Source organism: Pristiophorus japonicus, chromosome 19 (assembly GCF_044704955.1).
Source record: "Pristiophorus japonicus isolate sPriJap1 chromosome 19, sPriJap1.hap1, whole genome shotgun sequence".
Taxonomy (NCBI): Eukaryota; Metazoa; Chordata; class Chondrichthyes; family Pristiophoridae; genus Pristiophorus; species Pristiophorus japonicus.
The window spans coordinates 19,853,913-19,872,995 of record NC_091995.1 but is presented as its reverse complement, the minus strand read 5'-3'; the positions used below and the strand labels follow the sequence as shown (position 1 = coordinate 19,872,995).

Genomic DNA, 19,083 nt, shown 5'->3' with positions numbered 1-19,083 from the left:
ACAAGAGTAAGTATTAAATAGATTTTAAATTGTAATGATCCACTGAATATATAAATCTGCCGGATTGTAATGAAGCTGGGTTTTCTTGTGTAGATTCCCTGCTAAGATTTGGACTGGGGTCAGAACGTGCGCCCTTTCAGTCTAATTTTGGCACCGTCTCCTTTTGTGTTACGTTGGTGGATGGGCCACGACTGAGCACTGAGGGGTCTGGTCACCTTTACCCAGACTGTGTCAGTCTCTCCGGCTGCTGTCACTTACACAGTGACCCAGCCTGGACTGGGGGAGAGCTGTCCTGGCTCACTGTCTGCCCTGGGACACTTTGGGACATTAGCTCCGGCCACACGGAGGTCTCCGAGCACAGCCCATGGACACGGTGCCCCCTCCCATTACACTCCTATCATTGCCGAGCTCACCAGCGGTCCTGATTTCCCCCCCACCCCCCGGGGGACCTCCATCGAGTGAAATAAACCACCTACCTCCCCTTGGGTGCCGAATGGCACGGCCCGTGGATGGGCCCTTCCTGGAGATGGTACGCGAGGTGTTTGGTGTCAAGCATTAGTTACTAAACACGATGTTATTAAATATTTTCTCTAAACGTAGATGTTATAACCATGCATCCATTGTGAATACAAACCGTATTAGCATATAATGTTAGAATCTTTTGTCTTTCTGTAATAGGACCTAGTCAGTTAGTTTATGCCATGCTCTTGTCACGTTTGCAGAGGAAGATTTCAAAAAATCAATTGGAGCAGAGGCGCACCGGAGGAGGCCCTGCAGAAATAAACACCCTGACGGACTTGGAGGAACGTGCTGCAGCACGAGTGGGCAGCCACAGTCGCTCTGCCACCCGTGGTGGTGCAGATCCTGTTGTACCACGTGAGTAATGTGTAAAGCAGCGGTAAACCAGTGGTAATTCAAAGTCCTGTAACGGCATTTCATTATAATATATGAATGATGGCATGTTCTGCATGCAGCTTCTGTACTACTCTCAGGTTCACAACATAAGAACAGAAGAAATAGGAGCAGGAGTCGGCCATTTGGCCCCTCGAGCCTGCTCCACCATTCAATAAGATCATGGCTGATCTGATCATGGACTCAGCTCCATTTCCCTGCCCGCTCCCCATAACCCTTTACTCCCTTATCGCTGAAAAATGTGTCTATCTCCACCTTAAATATATTCAATGACCCAGCCTCCACAGGGGCAGAGAATTCCATAGATGTACAACCCTATGATGTAATCATATGTAACGTCTCTCGTTCACATTTATTGCAGTAGTGTTGCTCCACCTACATATGTCAGCACAGAGCAAGCATTCTCATGTCTACCCTTCTGTTCTAATAACCTCAATTATGTTTTGTCGGTCCCCAGACTCCCGAGGTGCAAAGGGAGGCCCCTCCATGAATGATGTGCCATTGCAGGTGGTCATCACCACGGGTCATCACCATGGGTCATCACCACGGGTCATTACCGCGGGTCATCACCGCGGGTCATCACCGTGGGTCATCATTGTCTTCACCGGTCATCACCGCGGGTCATCACCACGGGTCATCACCGCGGGTCATCACCATGGGTCATCACCGCGGGTCATCACCGCGAGTCATCACCGCGGGACATCACCACGGGACATCACCGCGGGTCATCACCGCGGGTCATCACCACAGGTCATCACCGCGGGTCATCACCACGGGTCATCACCGCGGGTCATCACCACAGGTCATCACCGCGGGTCATCACCACAGGTCATCACCGCGGGTCATCACCACAGGTCATCACCACAGGTCATCACCGCGGGTCATCACCACGGGTCATCACCGCGGGTGCAGAGGAGACTACTGAGGAGGAGGAGGAAGATGACCAATTGTCATCTGTTGTAGCTGCGGCCATGTCTTCATCGACGGATGAAGTAGTGGGGCCAAGCGGCTTGCAGCAGGCCACTCCAAGGTGTACAGTGCCCACGCTGACCCCACGGAGGTTGCGTCGGCGAGGTAGGCACGCGCTGCGACGGGCAGATCCTAACGGGGACATGGTCGCACTGTCATGGGCGAGCATCAACATCGGTCGAGAGCTCCTCCAGGCGATTGGTGGGTTGACTGGAAACATTGCCACAATGTCTGCACGAATAACGGAGAGCATGGAGCGGATAGTGGTGGCAATGGGCCGAACGACTGACACCGTCCATGCCTTGTGGTATGTGATGGTGTCGGGAGATGGCACTGCACCCCAAGGTGCCGTCCCAACAACCACCAGCACAGATGCGAGTCAGGACGAAGAACTTCCTTCTGACGTTTCTCCCGAAACATCTTCTCCAGCCACTGAGGAGCTTCTGCCAACATCACCCCCCCGCCTCCCGACCCCCCCCCCCCCCTCCCTCCACACCACAGCAGCAGGCCCTGAGGTCCCCTGCTGCACGACGTATTGGTCCCGTTACTCGGGAGGGGGCACCCTGTCCATGGGCTGTATATTGGTAGATCTTGTTAAAAATAGTTTTTTGTTAAATGTTCACTGTTATTGTGTTAAAAATATTGTTGAATGTTCGGGGTGAGGGTCAGTGTGCAGCCTGGTGTCAGTGGTTGCTTTCTCAATGGTCCTTCCCACTGAGCTGTGGAAAACAACAGCAACTGGAATTCAATGTGGGTAAGTGTGAGGTTATCCACTTTGGGCCCAAGAAAGTTAAATCGAGGGGTATCTAAATGGTGAGAAACTCGGGACTGTAGAGGAGCAAGAGATTGGGGAGGCCAAGTACACATCATTTAAAGCGAGTAGACAGCAACAAAAAGCAATCACAAAGATCAGTGGAATGTAGTCCTTTATCTCAGGGTGCTGGAATACAAAGGTTAGAAGTTGTGCTTCAGTACAGAGCCTTGATCAGACCCCACCTGGAGTGCTGCGTTCAGTCTTGTGCACCGTACCTCCTGGGCCTGGCCAAGGTGGTCATTAACCGGTCCAGGCAGCTGGCAGTCGAGGGGGTCGCTCAGCCCGACTGCCGGCCTCTCTTCCGTGGTTACATTCGAGCCAGGCTGGCCCTGGAGATGGAGCACGCGGTGTCCACCGGTACGCTCACGGCCTTCTGCAAGAGGTGGGCGCCGGAGGGACTGGAGTGCAGCATTTCAACAGGGAACAGAATTTTAATTTGATTTGATTCAACAAAGGTTCCCTTTAATCTTTAATTGTTAATTTATGATTTTTAGTGCCCTCAAAAAAAAAAGGAGGGCACTTGATTGAAAGTTGCTTTTAAAATAGTTGTGCACCGTACCTCAGCAAGGATATATTGGTCTGTGTTTGTTGGGAGGGGAGCTGGAGTTGACGGGGGGTGAGCTGGAGTTGGGGGAGTGGGGAGGCCGGGAGAGAGATCTTGTGTTGGGGAGCGGGTGAATGAGCCGGTGTTAGGGGGGAGGGGTGGGGGGGAAGCTGGTGTGGGGAGGGGGAGAGAGTTTGTTCTGGGACTGTTGTGCATTTCAAATCAGATTGAGAGACTCCCCTGAGCTGAACAGACCCATGGCCCTGCGGCTAAGAACGAAGGAGAAAACCGCCCCAAACATCCGCTCACACTGGGTCTCGCTCGGTCCATGCAGAGTGGGTTGTTCCACAATGCACTTGGCAGATAATTGTGGTGGATCCGGTTGTAAGGGACACACACCGGGACCTGCACAATTGGAGAGAGGGGGATACAGACATTCGGGGTTTAATGGGGGCAGTCACCAGCTGTAGGAAGCACACACCAACATCTGCACGGATAACGGTGGCTGCTCAGACCAACATCTGCACGGATAAAGAGAGGGGCTTTAGGGATTCGATAGTTCCAGGTCTGTACAAGCGCTCCTGTAGCACGGCCGTGCCCGGACACCACCAGCTGCAGTGAGAATTGAGCACAAGAATGTGTTTCCAGCAGTTAGGAGGCTGCCTTCTTCCCCCCACCCGATGTACCCCACTCCCCGGGAATTCAGCAAGACTCCGCCCAGTCCGCCCACCTCTCACTTTCAGATTGCCCGGGCCTGAAATATGACCAGAGGTGGCTCCAAACTTCAAATCTGGGCCAACATGTGGAGCAACATAACGGCACATCCCCCAAAACCTCACATTAAATCAATAAACTGTAATAAAAAGCACATCAATGTATGGAGGATGGTGCAATTAAATAGTTTAACAAATCCAGGATAATTATCAGTTTCTGACATATTCACATCACCTGCAAAACATTTGAGATTAGAGCAATTATTTCTACACCTTTAGAGCGTGTTTCCTGGTTCCATACAACATTAAACTGATGCACAGAGTAAATCGGTTTGTTTAATACGGCCCTTCACTGCACAGAAAGCAAATGTGTGGTTTTCCTGCAACAAAATCTTTTTCAGGAAACCTACAAAAATCCTTGGTTGAGAAATATTGTCCAGCAGCGCCACCTAGTGACAGGATCCAGCTGGAGCTCAGCAACATTGAAACTGAAAGTGGGTTGAATCAGGAAGTGCTGAGTGTTAACATGGTTTCCAAGCAGCAGCCCGAGAGTTGGACTGAGGAGGTAACTTGTCCCATTTGTCTTGAATTCTTCACTGATCCGGTTTCACTGGACTGTGGACACAACTTCTGCCGCTCCTGTATCACACGGTGTTGGGAAAAGAAGGAGACAAACTCCTGCCCGGAATGTGGAGAGGAGTTTCCGGAAATAAACCTCAGGACCAGTCGGGTCTTGGCCAGTCTGTCGGAGAAAGCTCGAAAATTAACCCTGAATCCGAGAGAGAAGGAAAATAAACCTCACTGTGAGGAACATCAGGAAGAACTGAAGCTGTTTTGTGAAATTGACAAGAAACTGATCTGTTACACTTGTATAGTTTCGCGGGAACACAAATCTCACAACTTCATGCCGATTAAAGAAGCTGTTGAAATCTACAAGGTAAAATGGAACAGATTTTATCACCTGATTATTTTATCACATTTTCATAGTCCGGCCCTTTCATTCTGTGATTTTCTCCCAATCCCAGGATCAGCTGAAATCCTCTTTAGATTCTCTCACAGAGAAGAAATCGGCGGTTCTAGAAACGGAACGGAAACAGAAACGGCAGATTTCCGAAGTTAGGGTAAGGTCTCCCTGTGCTGATTTTCTGGGATCTCGGTGAGTTTTGTTCCCTCTATCGCGGTACATGATTATTTTTCACCTTTCATTTGGTAGGAACAGTCGAGCAGTCTGCAGACCCACATCACATCCGAGTTCACTAAAATGCACCAGATTCTCACTGAGAGAGAGCAGCATTTAATCAGAGATCTCAGGGGAGAAGAGGAGAGGATTGTAGATACAATGGAGAAAAACCTTCGAGAAATTCAAGAGAATTTAAATTCTATTGAGGAGCAGCTTTCAAAGTTGCAGAAACAGATGGAGCAACAAGACGGGCTGACATTTCTGAAGGTGAGGATTATATTGCGGGTTACTTGCACAATAACCGACAATGTCGGAATAAATGCAGCATTTGCTGAAAAATTCTAAACTGATTTAAACCGATTGTTTTGTCGATTCCGAGATGGATCTGCTATTGTGACTGAACTAACCAGCTCCCACACTGTCTGCAGGATCCGGGAACGAGTTGCCGTGATCTTATGCTTGGCCTGTAATTATTTCTGTATTCCCCAAGAGGTTAATATTCTCGTGGAGCTCACATTACATTCCTGGCCCAGTTACATTGTGTGAGTGTGTGGGTGTGTCTGGTACGGTGGGTGTGAGAGTCACTGTGTCTCTGAGTGAGACTGGTGTTCAGTTAGAAACATAGAAAAATAGGTGCAGGAGTAGGCCATTCGGCCCTTCGAACCTGCACCGCCATTCAATAAGATCATGGCTGATCATTCCCTCAGTACCCCGTTCCTGCTTTCTCTCCATACCCCTTGATCCCCTTAACCGTAAGAGCCATATCTAACTCCCTCTTGAATATATCCAGTGAACTGGCATCAACAACTCTCTGTGGCAGGGAATTCCACAGGTTAACAACTCTCTGAGTGAAGAAGTTTCTCCTCATCTCAGTCCTAAATGGCCTACCCCTTATCCTAAGACTATGTCCCCTGGTTCTGGACTTCCCCAACATCGGAAACATTCTTCCCGCATCTAACCTGTCCAGTCCCGTCAGAATCTTATATGTTTCTATGAGAGCCCCTCTCATCCTTCTAAACTCCAGTGAATAAAGGCCCAGTTGATCCAGTCTCTCCTCAAATGACCGCCCAGCCATCCCTGGAATCAGTCTGGTGAACCTTCACTGCACTCCTTCAATAGCAAGAACGTCCTTCCTCAGACTAGGAGACCAAAACTGAACACAATATTCCAGGTGAGGCGTCATTAAGGCCCTGTACAACTGCAGTAAGACCTCCATGTTCCTATACTCAAATCCCCTAGCTATGAAGGCCAACATACCATTTGCCTTCTCTCCCACCTGCTGTACCTGCGTGCCCACTTTCAGTGACTGATGAACCATGACACCCAGGTCTCGTTGCACCTCCCCTTTTCCTAATCTGCCGCCATTCAGATAATATTCTGCCTTCGTGTTTTTTCCCCCAAAATGGATAACCTCACATTTATCCACATTATACTGCATCTGCCATGCATTTGCTCACTCACCTAACCTGTCCAAGTCACCCTGCTGCCTCTTAGCGTCCTCCTCACAGCTCACACCGCCACCCAGCTTAGTGTCATCTGCAAACTTGGAGATATCGCACTCTATTCCTTCATCCAAATCATTAATGTATATTGTAAAGAGCTGGGTTCCCAGCACTGAGCCCTGCGGCACTCCACGAGTCACTGCCTGCCATTCTGAAAAGGACCCATTTATCCCGACTCTTTACTTCCTGTCTGCCAACCCCCCAGTTCCTATCCACGTCAGTATATTACCCCTAATAGCATGTACTTTGATTTTGCACAACAATCTCTTGTGCGGGACCGTGTCAAAAGCCTTCTGAAAGTCCAAATACACCACATCCACTGGTTCTCCCTTGTCCACTCTGCTAGTTACATACTCAAAAAATTGCAGAAGATTCGTCAAGCATGATTTCCCCTTCATAAATCCATGCTGACTTGGTCCGATCCTGTCACCGCTTTCCAAATGCGCTGCTATTTCGTCCTTTATGATCGATTCCAACATTTTCCCTACTACTGATGTAAAGCTAACCAGTCTATAATTACCCGTTTTCTCTCTCCCTCCTTTTTTAAAAAGTGGTGTTACATTAACTACCCTCCAGTCCATGGGAACTGATCCAGAGTCGATAGACTGTTGGAAAATGATCACCAATGCATCCACTATTTCTTGGGCCACTTCCTTGAGCACTCTGGGATGCAGACTATCAGGCCCTGGGGATTTGTCGGCCTTCAATCCCATCAATTTCCCTAACACAATTTCCCACCTAATCAGGATATCCTTCAGTTCCTCCTTCTCACTAGACCCACTGTCCCCTGGTACCTTCGGAAGGTTATTTGTATCTTCCTTCGTGAAGACAGAACCGAAGTATTGGTTCAATTGGTCTGCCATTTCTTTATTCCCCATTATAATTTCACCTGAATCCGACTGCAAGGAACCTACATTTGTCTTTACTAATCTTTTTCTTTTCACATATTTATAGAAGCTTTTGCAGTCAGTTTTTATATTCCCTGCAAGCTTCCTCTCCTACTCTATTTTCCCCCTCTTAATTAAACCCTTAGTCCTCCTCTGTTGAATTATAAATTTCTCCCAGTCCTCAGGTTTGTTGCTTTTTCTTGCCAATTTATATGCCTCTTCCTTGGCTTTAGCACTATCCTTAATTTCCTTTGTTAGCCATGGTTGAGCCACCTTCCCAGTTTTATTTTTACTCCAGACAGGGATGTACATTTGCTGAAGTTCATCCATATGATCTTTAAATGTTTGCCATTGCTTATCCACCGTTAACCCTTTGAGTATCGTTTGCCAGTCTATTCTTGCCAATTCACGCCTCATACCGTCGAAGTTACCTTTCCTTAAGTTCAGGACCCTAGTTTCCAAATTAACTTTGTCACTCTCCATCTTAATAAGGAATTCTACCATATTATGGTCACTTTTCCCCAAGGGGCCTCACACAACAAGATTGCTTATTAGTCCCTTCTCATTACACAATACCCAGTCTAGGATGGCCAGCTCCCTGGTTGGTTCCTTGACATATTGGTCTAGAAAACCATTCCCAATACACTCCAGGAAATCCTCCTCCACCGCATTGCTACCAGTTTGGTTAGCCCAATCAATATGTAGATTAAAGTTGCCCATGATAACTGCTGTACCTTTATTGCACACATCCCTTATTTCTTGTTTGATGCTGTCCCCAACCTCACTACTACTATTTGGTGGTCTATACACAACACCCACTAGCGTTTTCTGCCCTTTGGAATTCCGCAGTTCCACCCATACCGATTCCACATCATCCAGGCTAATGTCCTTCCTTACAATTGCATTGATTTCATCTTTAACCAGCAATTCTTTCTGTCTATCCTTCCTAAATGCTGAATACCCTTGGATGTTGAGTTCCCAGCCTTGGTCCCCCTGGAGCCATGTCTCCGTGATGCCAATCACATCGTATCCGTTAATTGCTATCTGCGCAGTTAATTCATCCACCTTATTCTGAATACGCCTCGCATTGAGGCACAGAGCCTTCAGGCTTGTTTTTTTAACACACTTTGCCCCTTTAGAATTTTGCTGTAATGTGGCCCTTTTTGTTTTTTGCCTTGGGTTTCTCTGCCCTCCACTTTTACTATTCTCCTTTCTATATTTTGCTTCTGCCTCCTTGTTATTTCCCTCTGTCTCCCTGCATAGGTTCCCATCTCCCTGCCATATTAGTTGAACTCCTCCTGAACAGCACGAGCAAACACTCCCCCTAGGATATTGGTTCCGGTCCTGGGCCCAGGTACAGACCGTCCGGTTTGTACTGGTCCCACCTCCCCCAGAACCGGTTCCAATGTTCCAGGAATTTGAATCCCCCACTTCTGTACCACTCCTCAAGACACGTATTCATCTGAGCTATCCTGCGATTCCTAATCTGACTAGCACGTGGCACTGGTAGCAATCCTGAGATTACTACTTTTGAGATCCTACTTTTTAATTTAGCTCCTAGCTCCCTAAATTCACCTCGTTGGACCTCATCCCATTTTTTACCTATGTCATTGGTACCTATATGCACCACGACAACTGGCTGTTCACCCTGCCTTTTTGAGAATGTCCTGCACCCGCTCCGAGACATCCTTGACCCTTGCACCAGGGAGGCAACAGACTATCCTGGAGTCTCGGTTGCGGCTGCAGAAACGCCTATCTCTTCCCCTGACAATTGAATCCCCTATCACTATCGCTCACCCACTCTTTTTCCTGCCCTCCTGTGCAGCAGAGCCAGCCACGGTGCCATGAACTTGGCTGCTGCTGCTCCCCCGTAATGAGTCATGCCCCTCAACAGTACTCAAAGCGGTGTATCTGTTTTGCAGGGGGATGACCACAGGGGACCCCTGCACTACCTTCCTTGCACTGCTCTTCCTGCTTGTCTTCCATTCCCTATCTGGCTGTGTACCCTTTACCTGCGGTAAGACCAACTCACTAAACGTGCTATTCACGTCATTCTCAGCATCATGCATGCTCCAGAGTGAATCCACCCGCAGCTCCAGTTCCACAATGCGGTTCGTCAGGAGCTGGAGGTGGATACACTTCCTGCACACGTAGTCGTCAGGGACACCAGAGGCGTCCCTGATTTCCCACATAGTACAGGAGGAGCATAACACGTGTCCGAGCTCTCCTGCCATGACTTAACCCTGAGATACACTTAAATTGGCAACAACAGTGTGAAAAGTTACTCACTGATATCGAAGAGAAAAAAGAAAAACTACTTACCAATCACCAGCCAATCACTTACCCCCTTGGCTGTGACGTCCCCTTTCTATTTCTTTCCACTTCTTTGTTGCCTTCTCCCTGTAGCTGCACAAGCTCCGCCTTTATAGGCCTCTCGCCGAACTCACGGACTCCCGACTCAGCGACGCACCTCCCGACCTGGCGGCCTTTATAGACCTCTCGCCGAACTCACGGACTCCCGACTCAGTGACTCACCTCCCGACCTCCACAACCTGACAACACAAATCACATTTCCCAACTGAATCCTCTTTTGATCAGATGATTTTCATAGTTTTTGGTGAAATTTCTGCTGTCCAGTTTTCAAATATATTGTCCTTCTATCTCTGTGGTCTCGGCAGTGAGAATTGGGAATTATCAGCATCTTGTAACAATGTGGGTGTAATTTCTGCTGTCCGGGTATAGACGGTCAGTCTCCGTCAACTCAGATTTGTGTTTTATTGATTTCAGGAGGAAACGTGTCAGAAGAGGAGGTAGGACAAACTGTTTACTGAAACTCTGCACAATTTAGTAAAATAACTCAGCAAAGTATTTATGGTCAATTTATAACATCAGCTGTTTAATATTTACAGGACTGGTGAGGATTATTATAAACTATCATTAGCAGATGACAAGCTGTCGATCGGAAAGTTCAACGGCCCTTTACAGTACACAGCGTGGAGAGAAATGATAGACACCATTAACCCCGGTAAAACTCTTATATTCCTTTCCCTGATTTATAAACCCAGATGAGAGGAGCCTAAACAGGCTCCCAGACCCCAGATTAAATGATCACTGATGTCCGTGTCTAGTCTGGAGGTCAGGACCTTGGCCAATATTTTATAGGCAGCATTAAGGAGTGTGTATGGTGACCATGTGGGGATAACCTTACTTTTCTTATGTATTGACATGATTGTGATGAATTTCAGAGTATCTGGTTCTGTGTCTCCAGTACAGGGTGTGGGAGGTTCAGTCGGAGGGGAGAAAGCTCCGGGATTATGGGATGTTAATCTTGGTAGGGTGGGTGTCAGTTGGTGTGGATTTTCCAAGTTAGAGCTCACCGTCTGAGATTAGGACACAGAGTGACCGTGTGCAATAGTTCAATCCTGCATTTTCCACCTGAGGGTATATGTGAGGAGATGAGCTTTGCCCAGAGGTAGGCAGGAACTCTGAGTCATGTAGGAGGGAAGGTTTGAGGCTTCGAGGACTGAATGGAGGATAATTGGTGCAAGTCCTGTTTACCTCCTATCACAACAGGTTAGGCGGGATAGACGGGATGCTTCAGGGAGGAGTAGCCGATCCTGGAGTGTGTCTTGTGTGGGTTCAAGTAGAAGGTGAATTCCTTCTCTTTGGGGTGTGGGCCCACCGTACATCCTCTAGGCCCAGGACACCACACTGATCTCGGATTGCTCCGGCTGCTGGTCCTCGTGTCCTGTGTCCGCTGGGAGCTTGTCCTATTTGGAGTGAAGAGCACAGTTTGGGTCTCCACTCCTGGTTCCTGTGCTGTCCATAGGTGGGGCGAGTGTGAGGAATGCTGATGTGGGGACTCCTCATTCGGGACACTGAACTGAAGCATCACTTTGGCTTCTCCTGTTCATCAAATTTCATTAGGATGGAGCGGCCTCCTTCTCCAGGAATGTGTATCTCCAGAGTAATGGGGAGGTTGCTGGTGATTAGTGTGACTGTCCTCTGCTCTTGGCTGAGGAGAAGGCGGCCAGCATTTGTCCCACCCACTCACTCATAAACGTGGTGTGTTCTGAGGGCGATGAGGAGGGTCTCCTGCAGAAATGCCGCTTCCACCTGTCCTTTTATGTCCATCAGTTTAGTTTTGCCGGATTGTGTGTTGGAGACTATTGTGATTTATGGATATAATGATGCTGTTTTTTTAATATAATTTCCCTCCTCCTCTGGGTTCTCTCTTCCCCTCTGCAGCAGTTCCCCCACTTTTGCTTCTTTTCTCCTTTTCCCCTTCCCTTCTCTCTTCCCTTCCGGTGCCTGTACCTTTCCCCCTCTTCCGTTCGGAAGCCCCGCCGTAGCCTCTGGTGCCGATTCCCTGTGTGTTTCTGAAGGTCCCTGGGTCACTCTGCAGCCGCTGAGAACAGTAGGGGACCGGGGGCCGCAGAGTTCCTGGTCAGATCGCAGTGGTCAGCAGAGGTCAGAGTGACCCCAGGAGTGTAAACCCCCGGGTCAGAGCAGATTCCAATAACAGAACCTGGAGCCCTTTAAACACACCGCAGTTCCCGGGAATACCCCGAATGGCCACTTTAAAAAGGGAAAGTGTTTGAATAAATCACAGCAACAAACTAAACCGCTCACTGTGTTATTGTAACTTTCCCCCAGCTCCAGCCTCTCTGACTCTGGATCCGAACACAGCCCATCCCCAGCTCATCGTATCTGAGGACCGGACCAGTGTGAGACTCGGAGACAAATGGCAGGAGCTCCCTGACACCCCGGAGAGGTTTGATCACTGGGTCTGTGTCCTGGGATCGGAGGGATTCACATCAGGGAGACACGACTGGGAAGTGGAGGTGGGGAACAAGACACGGTGGGGTGTGGGAGTGGCCCGAGAGTCTGTCAACAGGAAAGGGAGAATCAGCCTGCGACCTGAGGCCGGATACTGGATTGTGCGGCTGGCTCCCGGAATTGGCTATGTTGCCCTCACCTCCCCCTCACCGACCCCCCTCACCCCGAGTGGGGATCCCCGGAAGATCGGGGTGTTCCTGGACTATGAGGGGGGACAGGTGACATTTTACAATGCAGACAACATGTCCCATCTCCACACCTTCACCCACACTTTCACTGAGACACTCTTTCCCTTCTTCTGTCCGGGACTGAGTGACGGCGGGAAAAACTCCGCCCCGCTGACAATCTGCTGGGTCAAAGGTCACTAACCTGTCCATCCCATAATTTCACACCACCTACCTGCCTCCTGCCAGCTGCAAACTGATGGTCATCGGTCTCAGTCACAGGTGGTGCGGATGGTCCCAATGTCACCTGAGGTCAGGGCGGGTACAACCGAGTGACAATGGGGGGAATTTTAACCCAAAAACGGGTGGGTTGTGGTCGGGTGGGAAGTTAAAGTGTTAAAATCTGAATCCTGACCAGAACCCGCCTCCAACCCGCCCACTTCCGGTATTAACGGAGGCGGGGCGGGGCCGGGCAGCCAATCCGCTCCCAGGAGGCGGGTCAACATTTAAATATTATAATGAGGCTGGCGTGCCTCAGATTTAACCTCCATTTTAAATGTAACTGCAGCTGGTTGGGTTTTTCAGGCCTGGTGAAAGCCGCCAGCTAATGGAAGGTGAGTACTGCTGGATCCAGGAGATAAGCACCTTTACACTTACCTCCTGGATCCAGTGTCCCTGCCTCACCCCCTCCCCACGATCGGACAAGCCCCGAGGCCTCCGATCCCCCTCCCCATGTTCCTCCCGTCCTCCGATGTCGTCTGCCTCCTCCACCCACCCCGCCCCCAGTGCCCCCATCTCCCACTCCTGCTCCTCCCGGATATTCCAAATCCTACCCCCCCAACACTCCCTCCTGCCACCAATCCGCTCCTCCTGCCCCCGATCTGCTGCTCCAGACCCCTGCTTCTCCTCTGCTCCCTGGTCATTCCAGACCTCTCCCCGCCCCCCCCCCCCCCCGCCCCACACACCCACTTCCAGCTCCCAAGACCCTGCTCCACACCCTGATCGTTCACTGCACCCCCACCCCTCCGTCGTCCGATCATCTACACTGGCCCTCCGATTGTTCCTCACTCCAGCCCCGCCCCCACCGCCCCTCTAACCCCCCCCGATCGTTCCCGACCCTACACAGCACACAGTACCCCCCCCCGCCCCCCCGGCCCTCGCTTCTCCAGCCATCCAATCGTCCCAACCGCTGCTCTGACCCACGATCTGCTCCTCTGGCCCAAATCGGTCCTGACTCCAGCCCCTCGATCCCCCGACCCTCCGATCGTTACCGACACCCCTCCTCCCCCTCGATCCCCCGACCCTCCGATCGTTACCGACACCCCTCCTCCCCCTCGATCCCCCGACCCTCCGATTGTTACCGACACCCCTCCTCCCCCTCGATCCCCCGACCCTCCGATCGTTACCGACACCCCTCCTCCCCCTCGATCCTCCATCCCTCCGATCGTTACCGACACCCCTCCTCCCCCTCGATCCTCCATCCCTCCGATCGTTACCGACACCCCTCCTCCCCCTCGATCCTCCATCCCTCCGATCGTTACCGACACCCCACCCCTCGATCCCCCGACCCTCCGATCGTTACCGACACCCCTCCTCCCCCTCGATCCCTCGACCCTCCGATCGTTACCGACACCCCTCCTCCCCCTCGATCCCTCGACCCTCCGATCGTTACCGAGTGCGATATGGGAACAGGATGGTTAAATGTGAATAGAATTACTGGTTTTGGTGGAGGGTAAATGCTGACATGGACGGTTTGGTCAAATGGCCTGTGTCCATGTTGTAACTTCTATGTTTTTCTCTGTATACTCACTCAGACTCTGTACACTTGGGAATATGTTGTGCTCAAGGTGTGAACCAATACAAAAAAGGTGAAGTGTGTGAGGTGGTGAGGAATGCTGTTATTTGTGGTACATTTCTTGTTCTTCCTGCCTATAGGCAACTCCTTCCTGCTCACAAAGTGCTGAGATACAAATATGGAAAGTGGAGAGAAAAAGGTTAACGGTTCACTAACAACCCAGCGCACTCACTTTGTTTGTTTACTTTGGACAGAATGACGCTGGGCACACAACTCATCACTGTGTGCAACACCTTTCATTTAACTGCACTTTCATTTACTGTCTCCCAATAATTGGGCCTTGATCTTGGGTGGGGAAATAAATAGAGCAAAACTGGTATTTGGGATCCACGGGCAAAGTACGGAAAATGCCCGTCAGAGAGCTGTATAAATCGATCAGGGACCAGATATCTCCAGAGATATTCGGGGAGGGGCGGGGAGCGGGTTCTGTCGGTGCCCAGGGAAGGGGGAGACAGGTTGGTGTTTGGGGTGGGGGAATCCTTGGTCAGACCACAGTGCTGGGGGAGGTAGGCTGTGCCCTCCCTCTTCACCTGTTCTGTCCCTTCTCTGGTCCGCTGTACTTTACCAACTTGTGTTTTAGTTTAAAAGTGTGTTTTAAATTCACCCTTTCTGTCCGGATGTTTCCTGTTTCCCATCTCTGCCATTTTCTCCCCTTTGCCTCAGGGCTCTCGCTGCTTTAGTTTTCTACGTCCTTTGTCCATTTTGGGGCCTGGACTTTCCGTCTGTTGCGCTGGTTTGTTCCAATATATGCAAATGAGTTTGAGCGGGAACTCGAGAAATAAAACTTCTCAAAACAGACGCAATTTGGGCCCGGATTGCTGATTGCGTTCAAAGCGGAAATTCTTGGGCAATGTACTTTATTTATTTCTGTTACTTGCCTTAAAAGGTGAAGTAATGGTCCAGTTGTATAAGGCTCTGGTCAGACCACATCTGGAGCACTGCGCTCAGTTCTGGGCCCCACATCTCAGGAAGGATATGTTGGCCTTGGAGAGGGTGCAGCACAGATTGACCAGAATGATACTTGGGCTAAAAGGGTTAAATAATGGGAACAGGTTGCATCGACTTGGCTTGTATTCCGCTGAGTATAGAAGATTAAGGGCTGATATCATTGAGATGTTTAAGATGATTAAAGTGTTTGATACAGTCGATAAGAGTGAAATTATTTCCTCTGGTGGGGGATTCCAGAACAAGGGACATAACATTAAAATTAGAGCCAGGCTGTTCAGGGGTGATGTCAGGAAGCACACTTCACACAGAGGGTAGTGGAAATATGGAACTCTCTTCCCCAAAAAGCTGTTGATTCTGGTTGTTAATTGAAAATTTCATAACTGACTTTGACAGATGTTTGTTAGGTGAGGGTCTGAAGGGATATGGAACCAAACCAGATAAATGGAGTTACGATACAGATCAGCCATGGTCAAAGTGAATGATGGAACAGGCTCGAGAGACTGTATGTCCTCTTCCTGTTCCTATGTCCCGATGCACTTTTATCCTCGCCTGATCTTGTTACATTTGTTGATCAGATTGTTCTTGTAGATTGTACCCGATGTGCATGGACAGAAACAGAAAAGCATGGGTTAAGGGGTGTGTCAGCCCGGTAAAGTGAGAGGCTGCCAGCAGATAACAGACAGCGTGCCGTGTTGACTATTGGTGTCTTTGGTCGTCTCCACAGATATAACCAGGTGCTGAAGGGACTCATTTGGTCACCAGCCGGCAGTGTGGTTCTGCCAAGATATTGACCTGGTATTGCACAGCTTCCCAATCTCCAACCATGGAAGTTCACACACACCTTTACATTGTTTCAACATTGGTGGTCATGTTTTGAGAAAATACCTACTGGTGAAAATGTCCCATTTACTGTAATACGCAATGAAGGTGTCCTGATATCCAATGATAGGTCAAAAGTGGGGGTCCTTTAACATTCCCAAAGATATCGTAAGTCTCTGAACACGAGGTTTCAATTTCTGTGAGTTCTAAGTGTCAATCACACAATGAAAAGCAAAATTTCATACACTTAGGTGAACTAAATAATTGTTTCCTCGAGACCAACAGTACCACCAGTTCTATCCCTTGTAATTGGAGGCAACAGCGTTTATGGTCACAGGAAGAATATGTTCTCAAATGACAATGGGTGCATTTGAAAAGTGAGTTTATTTGAACAGGAATTTTAAATATAATTTACACATATATAAATATCCAAACACCATAGAAGACAAAGCAGTCAGCTTGATCAGCAGCCCATTCAACACCTTAATCACCCACTCCCTCCCCCACCTTAAACACCCACTCCCTCCCCCACCTTAAACACCCACTCCCTCCCCCACCTTAAACACCCACTCCCTCCCCCACCTTAAACACCCACTCCCTCCCCCACCTTAAACACCCACTCCCTCCCCCACCTTAAACACCCACTCCCTCCCCCACCTTAAACACCCACTCCCTCCCCCACCTTAAACACCCACTCCCTCACCCACCTTAAATACCCACTCCCTCCCCCACCTTAAACACCCACTCCCTCCCCCACCTTAAACACCCACTCCCTCCCCCACCTTAAACACCCACTCCCTCCCCCACCTTAAACACCCACTCCCTCCCCCACCTTAAACACCCACTCCCTCCCCCACCTTAAACACCCACTCCCTCCCCCACCTTAAACACCCACTCCCCCCACCACAGGCAGCAACTCACCAAGCCTTCTACAACAGAACCTCCCTGACCCCCGACCCCCACCACCGAGAAGGACAAGAGCAGCAGGTGCATGGGAACATCACCACCCCCAAGTTCCCCACCAAGTCCCACCCCATCTCCACTTGGACATATATCGGTGTTTCTTCTGTTGAATGAAAGCAAAATTGTTTCCAATAATGATGGACACACATTTTGGACCAACATGCAGCAATATCCCTTCAGGCTAACACCCAGTAGAAATCGGTAAAATTGAGTTCATTAAAATTTAACCGGTTGAATTTGTGGCGCTGGGGCGATTTGTCTTCACAGCTCCGAAACTTGGCTCAAAAACCAAACCGTATTCGTGATGTGAAACCGCCTGATATTTCCATGTATCAGTGTGGGAAGCCCAGCCAGGAGCCAGCCCCACACAAAGAGTTTCTGGGATAAGTACCGGAATGTTGGGATGAACTTTATGTGGTCAGCTGGCGGGACCCCACTGGGAACACAAGACAAGGATGGTCCAGGGAAAGGGTGTTGGGTTCATTGTTGCTCTTAGAGAGAGAGAAAGGGAGAGAAAAACAAAGAAATAATGAAAGAAATAGATAAAAACAGAATGAATTGCATTTCTATAGCGCCTTTCACAAACTCAGGATTTCCCAATTCACTTTACAGCCAATGAATTACTTTTGAAGTGTCGTCACTGTTGTATTGTAGGAAACGCGGTGGTCGATTTGTGCACAGCAAGAGATAAATGACCAGATAATCTCTTTTTAGGTGTTGGTTTGAGGGGTAAATATAGACCAGGACACCGGGGAGAAGTCCCCTACTCGTCAGAGAAATCGTGCCATGGGATCTTTTATGACCACCTGAGAAGGTAAACAGGGCCTCAGTTTAAATCTCATCCCGAAACACGACACCTCCGACAGTGCAGCACTCCCTCAGTACTGCACTGGAGTGCCAGCCTAGATTTTGGGCTCAAGTCCCTGGTGTGAGACTTGAACCCACGACCTTCTGACTGCGAGGCTACCACTCATTTTCCAACTTGAGTCGAAAATCTTTCCGCTTATGTTTATAATGTCGCTAACACATTGTGGACAGAGAATATCCTGCCCCGTTTTATTTACCCCCGATTCAGACCCTCGTGCCGAGCAGTGTGCTATTAATCAGTACATCACTACAGCAGAAACTACAAGGTAGTGTAACAGAATATACAGACACATTTTATTATAAATACGTCCTTACCAATTACAGTGAGCGGGGTGTTAAAACCATCCATGCATCTTGAGATATCAAATCCTAATGGGTTTGTGCAATGTACAAGGTAGAAATGATCACCATTCACTTTCCAACATAACAGAACAATACGGGTCGTCCAATCCACTGCGACGCTCTAAAGTAGCGGTTTGTACAATCTGACACGGCAGGACTCAAGAAGCAAATAAGACTCTTTTGGCACAATACAGATAAGACGGTCATAACATTCTGAAATAAAAATGAATCGGGTGATAATGGGTTGAGTTGCCATCCGGAATAAGACAACGGGTCTGTGCAGACCAAGAAAGCAGAGAGGAGCAACGGAACTGTGACGGCAGTAGCTCTGACCCTTTGTTCAATAGACCGTAGGGGTGGAATTGGACTTAGGTGGGGGGCACACAAAACAGGTGGAATTGCATTTGGTGCCCGTTATACCACACGCCCAAAATTGTGTGCTATTCATGTCAACTGAACTGAATATTGGGACGGGTGTATAACGGGTGTCCGATGCGATATCGCCCGTTTTGTGCCCCCGCCTGTGTTCTAATTTTGCTCCCCCCCCATCAACAGCTGGATATAGCACAAGGGGTTTAAATAACACCTCCTCAAATCTGAAGACCAACACACCATTAACAATGGATTCTCTCCGCACGTTAACATTTCCATTGGATGGTCCTTCCTCCAGCTGGGGCACCTTTGATGTCAGGTCCATTAATAAAATTCCACTGAACAGTCGGTCCTTAACTGCTGGAAGACTTGGCACAGAAGCCTTGTGGAGAA

General features: G+C 49.2%; 2 protein-coding genes across 2 annotated transcripts in view; one reads left to right on the top strand and one right to left on the bottom strand.

Moving 5' to 3' along the window:
- Positions 1–19,083, bottom strand: part of LOC139230134 (guanine nucleotide-binding protein-like 1) — a 43,065-nt gene that overhangs the window by 10,559 nt on the left and 13,423 nt on the right.
- Positions 3,686–13,160, top strand: LOC139229776 (zinc-binding protein A33-like). Its single transcript, XM_070861361.1, has 6 exons — positions 3,686–4,889; positions 4,978–5,073; positions 5,166–5,399; positions 10,309–10,331; positions 10,431–10,546; positions 12,178–13,160. Exons 1-6 carry the CDS (start codon positions 4,320–4,322, stop codon positions 12,726–12,728), a joined length of 1,590 nt encoding a protein of 529 aa, XP_070717462.1. The 5' UTR covers positions 3,686–4,319; the 3' UTR covers positions 12,729–13,160.

Bases quoted from the DNA above. Each gene is read 5' to 3' on its own strand.
- LOC139229776 (XM_070861361.1), top strand. From the start codon at position 4,320: ATGTGTGGTTTTCCTGCAACAAAATCTTTTTCAGGAAACCTACAAAAA. The intron at 4,890-4,977 runs GTAAAATGGAAC...TCCCAATCCCAG, and splicing joins AAGCTGTTGAAATCTACAAG to GATCAGCTGAAATCCTCTTT. The intron at 10,547-12,177 runs GTAAAACTCTTA...ACTTTCCCCCAG, and splicing joins GATAGACACCATTAACCCCG to CTCCAGCCTCTCTGACTCTG.